The 11201-nt window shown below is 39.7% G+C and overlaps 2 protein-coding genes across 3 annotated transcripts; one reads left to right on the top strand and one right to left on the bottom strand.

The window, feature by feature from the left end:
• The first annotated feature begins 309 nt into the window (after positions 1-309).
• On the top strand, positions 310-4689 carry rbm22 (RNA binding motif protein 22). Its single transcript, XM_041990602.1, has 11 exons — positions 310-406; positions 1540-1593; positions 1697-1726; positions 1833-1965; positions 2063-2163; positions 2304-2476; positions 2664-2864; positions 3014-3178; positions 3498-3586; positions 3809-3937; positions 4033-4689. Exons 1-11 carry the CDS (start codon positions 353-355, stop codon positions 4185-4187), a joined length of 1284 nt encoding a protein of 427 aa, XP_041846536.1. The 5' UTR covers positions 310-352; the 3' UTR covers positions 4188-4689.
• A 190-nt stretch (positions 4690-4879) lies between these two features.
• Positions 4880-10685, bottom strand: LOC121643267 (myozenin-2-like). Of its 2 annotated transcripts, none has more exons than XM_041990604.1 (6): positions 10560-10685; positions 10200-10293; positions 9174-9331; positions 6722-6803; positions 5914-6097; positions 4880-5200 (listed from the first exon to the last, which is right to left on the bottom strand). In XM_041990604.1, exons 2-6 carry the CDS (start codon positions 10279-10281, stop codon positions 5017-5019), a joined length of 690 nt encoding a protein of 229 aa, XP_041846538.1. In that variant the 5' UTR covers positions 10282-10293; positions 10560-10685; the 3' UTR covers positions 4880-5016. The 2 variants fall into 2 exon arrangements, with proteins under 2 accessions (XP_041846538.1, XP_041846537.1); XM_041990603.1 differs by having other exon boundaries at positions 6650-6803.
• Positions 10686-11201: the final 516 nt, after the last annotated feature.

Below are 11201 nucleotides of genomic sequence, written 5' to 3' on the forward strand. Positions count from 1 at the left end.
AAATACAATAAACATCTTTGAATAGCTTAATCTTGAGTCTTTGAGTCATGAACTGAAATGACAAACATGAAATTTTGAGAAGCTCAGTTTTTAGCTCCTTCTTTTAGTATAAATTATCTATTATTATTATTATTATTATTATTATTAATATTATTATTGGGTTACATTTTATAATGAATTGCCTATTTAATAGCTGCCTCCATTTCAAAGTTCTTTTAATGCTATTTGTAACCCTGATGATGTTTCTTGAAAAAGGGCGACACCCGAAGGCGAAACGTAGCTATGTTGCGCGGTGCATTCTGGGTGACTTGTATCGCCCGTTGTTTGGCCCGTTTGGCTCACTTTCGGCAAAATGGCGACGTCCCTGGGATCCAACACCTACAACAGACAGAATTGGGAAGACGCGGTACGTGAAATCGCGCTCATCGTTTCAACAGCAACGACTGCAACTGAACGGACGTTCATATTAATTATATTCTGAGACTTGACTGAATTGTAGTAGCATCTGCTAGCTCAGTTTTAAGTGTTCAGTTAGCCTTCCGCTAGCTAGCGATGGCTAGCAGTGGAAGCATGGCTGTTAGCCTATTTAAGCAACTGTGTATTAACGTTAAACACGCTGTTAACATTTTTAGACAGCGAAATCGCGTAACTTGAAAGGATCACAAAAATAACTTCGCAGATAAGATTAAACACGAATAGTATTTATTAAACTGTAACGTGAATTACATAAAAGTTAGCTATTTAGGCTAATAAATATTAGCACTAGCAGGCTAACATTGTTGAAAAGCCTTGGAAAATCTTAAAATATATTACACTCTCATAAGGCCAATACTGCTAGACTCCAGTGGGAATATTATGTGAGTAAGGTCTTAGGTATATTAATATACTTAAACAGGCAGCTGACCATAATGTCAACGTAATAGACTGGCGCTCATCTAGGAAAGTCCACTACTGCTAAATGGGACGTCATCCCATATTATAGCAAGACTCGTGGAAATAAGTTTATTGACAAGACTACTAGATCTGTGCACAGTTATTTGTTTATTTAATAATTTTAGATCATTTAAATGTTTGTTGGTAACGTCTCTAGCCGTATAAAATCGGATATATTCATCTACTATATCGGTGTCCTCCCATGATCCATGGCACAATAGAGCGTTTTAACCAGTGTTCGGTTGTCTTATTGCACTAGATGCAATTTTTTTTGGCACCAAAGTTTGTAACTGTAGAATATTGATTGACGTTTGAGCCACAAGAGCTGCTTATATTTAGACGGTTGGCTGATGTTGTCAGAGGGATGGATTAAGGCATGGTCATATTCAGCACATAGCACTTGGATTGAAACAGCAACCTTTAACAGATGGCAAAGTGGGAGTAAGTTTGTCTTATAGCGTACATGCAGATTTGCCAGGATACCCAAGTGGAGGTTGTAATGGAGAGTTACTTCTTCGGACGACTTAAACAGGGCGACTGTTGGATAAGCAGCAGATATGGTGCTTGGGTTAGCTGAATGGACATCTGTTTCCCCTTCTCTTTCAGGACTTTCCAATTCTGTGTCAGACATGTTTAGGAGAAAATCCCTACATTCGTATGGTAAGTGAGCTTTTCTGTGCCATCATTCTACATAATGTTGGTTGCTGACTGTATTCATACTAGTTGGCAGGCATGTATAAATCTGTTATGTTTTGTTTTCTAGACCAAAGAGAAGTATGGGAAAGAATGCAAGGTATTTATTTATTTTTTTTCTGTGCAGCTCTACCCAGTACAACTTAAGCCCAGAAGAGCATTTTTCTTATAAGATTATTTATAAACCTTCCATTTTTGCCCATCAGATCTGTGCTAGACCTTTCACCGTGTTCAGATGGTGTCCGGGCACACGAATGCGTTTCAAGAAGACAGAAGTTTGTCAGACCTGCAGTAAAATGAAAAATGTTTGTCAGACATGCCTGCTGGACCTGGAGTATGGTGAGTCTTATCCTGATTTTTACTATGTACACATTTTTTCGACTTGTATCATAGTAGCTTTGAGAATAACCCATACATTATGCATTCTTTTTGGCAGGTTTGCCCATCCAGGTCAGAGACACTGGACTTACCATTAAAGATGAGGTTCCCAGGTCAGATGTAAATAAAGAATACTACACACAGAACATGGAGAGAGAGGTATGAGGGCTTTGTGGTAATAACATAATCTAAATTGAATTTATTAAACATCTGTTAAGCCCATGAAATTAGTACAAGTTGGGGATATTTGTTTTCCATATTTGATCATTCATGCCTATTTTCAACCTGTTTGTTTACAGATAGCCAATTCTGATGGCACTCGGCCTGTAGGCCAGCTCGGTAAGGCTACAAGCTCGAGTGATATGTTGCTGAAATTGGCACGAACCACACCATATTACAAGAGGAACCGACCACATATATGCTCTTTCTGGGTGAAAGGAGAGTGTAAGAGAGGAGAGGAGTGTCCTTACAGGTGAGTAATAAGATGGACTGCAGCTGCTCTGGCCTATGAGTCAATATACTATGTGTTTCATTCGGCACATGAAGTACAGCTAATATATAAAATCATAGAACAGCTTAAATGGGTCTTAATATCTTCTTATGAGTGATTGTAACTGTTTGTCTAACATTTTTTTTATAATTATTATGGTTGTCTAAAGGCACGAGAAGCCCACAGATCCTGACGACCCTCTGGCCGACCAGAACATCAAAGATCGTTATTATGGCATCAATGATCCGGTAGCTGACAAGCTGCTGAAGCGGGCATCCACTATGCCTCGACTGGACCCACCAGAGGACAAGTCCATCACCACCCTCTACATAGGGGGTTTGGGAGATACTGTCACAGATGGAGATCTCAAGTTAGAATTTTCTTGCAATCTCTTTCAAAACCTAGTGATGACTTAGGTTTCTTAAAAAAAAAAAAAACATATTAAATATGCTCATTTAGTCTTTTAAAAAATTAGGATTACATTTATTTAATTTTTTCTTTTAATCTGTTTTATTCCAGGAGTCATTTCTACCAGTTTGGTGAAATTCGAACTATTACCATAGTTCAAAGACAGCAGTGTGCGTTCATCCAGTTTGCAACAAGACAGGCAGCTGAAATGGCTGCTGAAAAATCCTTCAACAAGCTCATCATTAATGGGCGCAGGCTCACTGTCAAGTGGGGAAGGTAGGATCCTGTTCAGTTCCCATGCAGCCCCACCAAGCAGAGCCACTTAAAAAAAGTGCTGTAATGTGCTTGTTAAATGCCAGGTGGTGGTCAGGGTGCGCGAGTGTTACAGCCTGAAGTAACGCCACCGTCCCTGTTAAGTGTCAGTAAATTAGTGGCTGTGGTGTTTTTAAAAGGTGATCATTACTGACAGAGTTTCAGGTTAGCCATAATACCGAAATAGTGTTGTTTATTCTGGATGCAATTTTCAACTGTTGAAAGCTTTGATGTTTAAGGGGAGATTATCAGTATTTGAAACACGGATGGGGTGTCTTTTTAGGTCTCAGGCAGCCAGAGGGAAGGAAGGCGTCAAGGACGGTGTCAGTGAGATGGGTACCAGACTTGATCCTGTACCTGGACTGCCTGGAGGTGAGTCTCCAGACAGGAAGAGTTTGAATTTGTGTGTGTGTATGTGTGTATACACAATGACAGTCACACAAGTGAGTTTTATTGCATTTTGTATTGTTTACATGTAATTATTAGTTTAGTGTTTTCAAACGTCTGATTGAAAATACGTTGGTCTTCTGTGCAAACATTTCTGAGTAACGGATAAGAAAATAAGACACCAGTAAAATTTCTTCTTTCTACCAGCTCTTCCACCACCACCAGCACTAGATGAAGAGACTCCTGCAAACTACTTCAATCTAGACCCTAGCTCCTCTCCTACTGTCATGAATATTGCTTTGCCACCACCTCCAGGCATCAACCCACCTCCTCCAGGTAGAAACCATTTGTGATCAGTTATCATTTTTATGTAGGGAAGCTAACACCACAAGCAGATACTAAACATAATGTTTTCTTTTTTTCTTGATCAGGCTTTGGCCCTCCAATGTTTCACCCCATGGGTCCCATGGCGCCACCCATGCCCCCTCCTATGACAATGAGACCTCCAGGTACAATCCACTACCCCTCCCAGGATCCTCAGCGCATGGGTGCCCACTCTGCACACGGCTCACGTCACGGCGAATAGCTCCTAAAGTGAAGTCATGTTGTGGTTGGGTGTCCTTCAGTTGCTCATGAAATACCTGCTCGGGGGCATCAAACTGCTGTGGGCCTGAAACCTGAAGGCTGCCTCTGGAAAGAAATGCACTGTACAGGGATCAGTTATTTCTAAGAGCAGCAAATAAACTGAACGAGCACAGAGATGAAATCCAGGATCTTACATGATACTCAAAGTTAAAAAGTAACACAACTTAACAAAGGAAAAGACTTTAAACATGAGCACTGGCCAGTGTGACCAGGGCTGTGTGGAGCCATTGTACATATAAGTACTTATTATTTGGGGTAAACTTGTATTACCCGTAGTATCACATGAAGCTGAATGCAGAGGAGCATTTTTAAATCTTTTCTTTTTCTTTTTCAGTTACAGTTACCTTTCTTTTTTTATTTGACACAATCTTGAAATTCCATAATTAGTTTATCGTAATGCTTTCTTTAAATGTTTTGTCATTAAAATGACCCAGTTTCATCAATGCACATGTCAGTGTCTTCATCCCTATACATCAGTGTTTTCTGTTGTTTGATTAATGAAGTGTGAAAGGAAAGGAAGACAAAGGGGAAGAATGGATTGGACTGATCAACCTGTGGCAACATTTTCTGGGACTTCAGTGACTTTATATAATTAACTCATTCCATGAAAGGCTGCCTCAATAGGCCAAAACACTTAGCAGTAACAAACACAATATATCATGCAAGAGTGTTCTTTTTTTTTTTACTTCTGAAGTTCCTTACAATCAACAGAAGGATCATCTTTAGAGGGAGATCTCCATGCTTCAGTCTTTTTACTCATTGACTCATTTTCATAGTTCATTTGATTCGGGGCTGTAGTCAATTCCCCATCCCTTGGGTGCTCTGTTGAAGTTGGGCCGTCGGTGCATGCGATCTAGAGCGATGCTGGGAAGGTTCCGAGACTCCACAGCCTCAAAGCCAATCACTGGGATTACCCTCTTGCTGGACATAGTGCCTCCAAATGGCATTGCAGATCTGAGGAAAAAGAAAGTGTTCTTACTGAACTGTATGCACTGTGCTTGATGGTTCTGACAGGACATGACTCCAGTATCACTGTCACGATGGGGGAAATCTTTCTAATGAGGCCTGATATTCACCGCTATAAACTGAAAGTCCTCAACCTCTCTTTCTACTATGTTGCTTCTCTCATGTGTTGGGTCTAGGTTTAGTAAAAGCTTTGTAATTTTATAAACCTTAGGATTTGAGAGGATGCCACAGATGGAGGCACAGTTACAGACTGGCAGCTTTAACTGAGTAAAGCCTGAGTTTGTCTTTCATCAGGTTCATCTCCATCTGCCTAAGCTTAACCTTTGCTCTGCCTTGCTAATTTGATGCAATTCCCTGTGTGTCATGAGAAAAGTGATTCCCTTTTGCGTGCAATCTGTCTCAGGAGATCATGAAGCGCTTGTAGACTCCCCCCACTCCAGTGGATCATCTGTCAAGAACCAGGGTTCAAAATAGCCATCATGCTGCCACACTCCAAGGATGTGCAAGCCAGGGACTAGATTAGTTTTCAAACTGTGGAAACATGGAGTTGAGCCGAGGGGAAAGATGATGGATAACTTGTTTAGGTCATCTGTGGATCTATTTGGAGGCAGATGGGCATTGATTCCAGTCCTTCACATCTCAACATGATTGAATAATTAGTGGTTTGTTTGAATAGATTCAGTGTTGAACAGCAGGTTTACCTGTTGAAGCACCTGTAGTTGGCAGGTTGTAGTCTTTGTGGGAGCTGTGGCAGCTGGGCATTAATAGCATTCAGAAGCTCTTCATTGTCCCCCAAAGCTTCCCTCCATGGGGAGCAGTAGGATTTAGGGATGACTGTTGTGTTGAACTTTTCACGAGGAATTTCTTTCAGAGGGCCAGAATACCCTGACCGAATGAAAAAATAACAAAGTGGGAGCCATGTTTAGCAAAATTCTGAATAATTTAACACAAATTTAAAGGATTGTGCACCAAAGGGAAAAGAGCAATTGTTGTATTAAGTTAAAAATCAAAATAAATAAACGAAGCAAGCTGTATAAAAGTGCACACATATAAATCGTAGCAATCTCTTTGATGTTGCTCCGGTCAGCGACAGGAATGACAGTCATTAGATCTCAGTGTAAATCCCTGATTATAAACTGACAGAAGCAGCACCTTCTGTTAGGCCAACAATGCAACAGCTCTCTAAAGATATTTACAGGTAATTGCTTTCCACAAATTCCCGTCTCTGTTGGATTTGATGATGATAAAACAAATTCTTGTGCTTTGTGCATTTTCTTTGGAAAGGTGAGCCACGACAGATCGTGCCAGCAGTGGCTGTGCATTGCTCAAGCATTGGCTCTGTCCAGTTACTGGCATTGTCCAAGCATTTGGCATTGCAAAGACCTATTAATGGCTTGTGACAATCTGGCAATCCTTTCTCCGTGTATTACCATTTACCTGGCGCCAGGACATCAGGACTGCCCTTCTTTGCTACAGTCTTCTGAAGGTTCATGACCAGGCTATGCTTACCAGGGATGGAGAAAGCCTGGTTCTCTTTTCCTCCCTGTCGCTCGGGAACAGATTGTGGGGGAGGAATTGCCTCAAGATGGACCTAGAAAACATGCTGAGTTAGGTTTCTGTGATTTAATTTATTCCCCAAATGCTGTTCAAACATGAAATGAAGGAGCAATTGTGGAGGATCTTTTCAACATCTGAAGGAAAATTTGCACTACAATAAGGTCATAAAAATGGTGATTGTTCAGCTTCTGCTGCTTTCGTGTTTACCATTCTTAGACTGAGAATATACTTGCTGTTTAACCTCATGCTCACACAGGCAGTCATCGCTATCGTCAGCGTAATTATTTACATATTTGTCAGATTTCACCAGGTGCCATAGTGATTTCAGACCATGCATGAACATAAAGACAGTGCAATACATTAATAGCATTTAGTTTCTGTTAAAATGCAACAACTGCTTTACTTTAGGTATTTGAGGTCTATACACTCACATTTGTCCCTCTTGTGATCACCTTCATTATATTCTTGCTGAAGTGTAATATGTACATGTGTATGGAAAGTGATTAGTGCCAAAAAACAACAACCCATCATTCATTTTTGGAAGGTTCACAAGTTATATATATTTGTATGGAAAGTGATTAGTGCCAAAAAACAACAACCCATCATTCATTTTTGAAAGGTTCACAAGTTATATATATTTGTATGTGTAAAATTAATTTTCACATGTAAACAATGTGCAAATAACTGAAAACAGAAGAATAACAAACAACACTATAAAAACAGTGCAATTTTTTTTTTTCTGAAAGGGACTTTTTGCTGTAACTGCAAACGTGTCTAACAACTCCATTTACATTTTTAATCTTTATGTAAACAAAGTAACACCAAGTATTTACTATTAATTAGTATGCAAATATGTTTATTTGCTACACAAGACTATGAAAGACAAGGGAAAAGAAAATTATTTGTTCATTGAAGCCTCACAATCCTTCTGTCTGCTGAAGTGAATCACACACTTAATCTGGGCTGTAGACCAAAGCAAAGGTAATAAACTCTGTGAACTTCAAGCATGAGTTAAGTGTTGTTTGTGTGTTGTTAATGTGTTAAAAATAAACACATACTTCTTTTCACAGACATTGCATCCTTTACATGCAAACAACTTGTCAATAACACGTGAAGAGCTGTTTTGGCACAATTGGTCTTCCATACTTCTGAGTACATGAACAACCAGTGAGCCAAACAATGCAGGATACACAAGCAATTATACTCTCAGCCTTAATCTATGGGCTAATCACCTTTTAGACAAATGTCTAACTATAACTCAACTGGAAATTAGTCCCTTGATTCTGCATTCACACTCACTTATCTGTATGCTTGTACAGTCACTGTGTTGTTGTGTATGTTTAATACCAATAGCTATAGTTATGTTTTTGTAGTCTTATTGCAGGCGCTGTTGTTATTTGTGTTATTCTTTTTTTTCTCAGTTAAGCCCTTATAGGTGCTCCTGATGATTATCTGCTTTGTTTTTATACAGAAAGTTCCTCAACAGGTGTAGCAACTGGTTTTTCTGTGTTGGTTGTGCATTTGTTGCTATTGCCCTTTCTATCTCTGTCCCTTTTTCTTCACCTTACTCTCTCCTGACACTCCCCCTTTGTCTCATCTCCCCTTGTCAGGTTAAGCATTACATGTAACTTAGCAATATTCAAAATAAAGAACAATAATCAAGTATCAAGAAGAGCCTTTTATCCTCCATTAAGCTCCCCTTGGCAAAGAAAATGCAAAGTTGTTTAGCACAACAAGGCCGCCAGACTGTCTCTCTGTTGTTATGATGCTGCAAAAGACAAGTTGGAAAAAAAGCAAAAAGAAAATAACTTCATTAGTCAAGCCACAAAAAGCTAATCATATTAGTAAATATTGTAAGTAAAATTGGAATTAATTAAGTACATAATTTTGCAGCTTTTAAATAAGATTTATATTTTTGATTGCTACAATGGAATATTTGTATATCTTGGATATGCTTTGGTTATGGTAAGATATTAGAGGCCATTTGCAATCCTATTAAAATAAATAAATAAATGAAAGCAGACAGTAAGAAAAGTCAGATGACCATTAGTTGTATCTCAGCAAAGCAGATGGTGGAGCTAAATCAGATGGTGTCCTCGTGGTAAGTAGTTTGTTAAATACATTAAGTTAATCATTGTCCCAGCTAGTGATAACACTAACAGACTGTAAGGGTACATTGGCCCACATATATAGCAGCTTATTTACTCCTACCCTTTAAAATTTCTGTGTTTGCTTGTGTGCCAAAAAAACAAACAAAAAACAAACAAACAACAAAAGAAAAACAGTATTTGTCAGGTTCCATTAAAGACACATCAAAATTGTCTCATATTTTTAGTATTCTCTTTCCTGCAACTGCAGTGCTTTCGAGTTATCATGCACTTTGTGGTATCTCTCAGATCCTTACATTTGTATTGTAAGGACCATTGGAGATATTCTCCAGTGTGAACATCTCCGACCTCCTCTGTCTCTCCTGAAACATCCGAGATCCTCGATTGGAGGTAAGGTTGAGCTCCTCAATCATCACGTCTTTGGGAACACTGATCTTCTTCCCGAGGTTGAAACCTTTTCCATAACATTATAAAGAAATAGAGCAAATGCAATAGTAACTGACAATAAGTAGTTTTCCTCAGGCCAAAATCCAGAACAGAGAAACAGAGAAAAAAATTATTTTGTGCTTTGTGGCATGGAATTAAAGCCTGGATAAATAACTGATGAGATTCTGGTGTTAGCACAAAGATAATGATAGATACAACACTAGGAAACAGAAGGAAAATAACATACTAATAATAAGGGCCTTTTGAAACTCATAATGTCTCCCTGTTGTCCTTGTTTCTGTCAACACCAAACAGCTGAGGAGGCTTGATACGTAGAAGCAAAACCATGTGCAGCATCGCTAAGTATCCACACAGCTTTTGCTCAGGGTCTCTTCTCATGTTATAGCATGCCATGGTGGTGGGTTTGAAATAGCCTCAAGATGATGTCAAATGGTGTGTAATGTTTGTTGTGCTCCAGACTTGCATGGGTAACTGGGCATATAAATAGGATCTTTGGATGAAAGACTTGTGTCAGAGAGGATGGCCCCTCTACTCATGAATGATAAGTGTTGGGAGAGGTCTGAGCATATGCCACCCTCGAGGAGCTGCCTTTGATCGGCCTGTGTAAAATTCAGTGGTGGGAGTCACATTTTGCTGAGTTTACCAGACTTAGTTTCAAAGCCTAGCTGGCAGACATCACTTGGAAACAAACAGCACAGCTGGTATGGTCCCCGTTGAAAAGTCTGGAGAATTTCAACAACACACCAACATTCCTGGGATTTAAATGTAACCCCATCCAGTTGTCTTCAAACATTGGAGTCACACACTTTGGCTCAGTTCTTCTGTCACACACACCTGTGAAAGGTGCAAAACTAATGTATTCAATATAAACCTACCTCCCTTGGCTTCCCGAGACAGAGCCTGAGCCTGCAACATCCTCTGCTTAGTTAAGTCATCCAGGCCAGACTGCATCATCATTAACTTCTTCCACTGATGGACACAAACATTTAAATAGTTATTAAAAGAAATGTTCCACTCTACAGTTTGTATTACATAAAGGATGCAGCTCCTCACTTCTAATGGTTTCAAATTTATAGACAATAGCACGAAAAACAAAAAGGGTTCTTGTTGGTATGTTTAGCCACAAGTTCTAATTTGCATTTTACAGTTTTTAGTTATTTTGAGACTGCCTTTATTTTGTTAACTGATGTCTTCCTGTTAATTCATTGCCTGAATAACCTCATGCCCACCCTTACCTGTGTTTCCAGCCCGTCTGTTTGCTGACTGTTTGAGCCCGTCTGGGTGGTTGTGTGGTTTGTCCTACACTGGAGCTGGGATGCATCCACGCTCCGACACTCCTCCTCAGAGAAAGAACGCTCTGTATAAAACACATCTCAGAATGCCTTCAGTGCTTACCTCACCAAGTTTATTTTAACCGAGGGGTAAGAGAGTGAAGACGGATTCAGGGGGTGTTTGAGGGGGCGATTAAGGGGAAAGGGTAAGTACAAAGATTTACATCCTAACCTCAGGCTCCTTTGATAATAAAAATCGGATCCCCTCTCTATGTGTGTGTGTTTATGTGTGTTAGCAGCAGCTGTTCAGGCATTGACACACAGGAGGCCAAGCATCCAACCCACCCTCGGCAAACTTAGACACAGACACACACAGAGGCACTTTTATAGGAGCAGCTCTTAAATTGCTGAGGTAGCTGTGATCAGAGGTCGAGCCTGTGTTTCTTTGAACTCTGCAGCAGGTTGCTGTTCCATTTTCTGATGGTTCAAGATCTTTGGCATCTTTTTCTTCTAAACTGCTCTGAGGTATGGACGTTGCATACCTCTCTGTAGTTAAACATTATAACAGCAAATGTTAATTTATCTATATACTTCTTTTTTTTACTA

This window comes from Melanotaenia boesemani, chromosome 7 (genome assembly GCF_017639745.1).
Source record: "Melanotaenia boesemani isolate fMelBoe1 chromosome 7, fMelBoe1.pri, whole genome shotgun sequence".
Taxonomy (NCBI): domain Eukaryota; kingdom Metazoa; phylum Chordata; class Actinopteri; order Atheriniformes; family Melanotaeniidae; genus Melanotaenia; species Melanotaenia boesemani.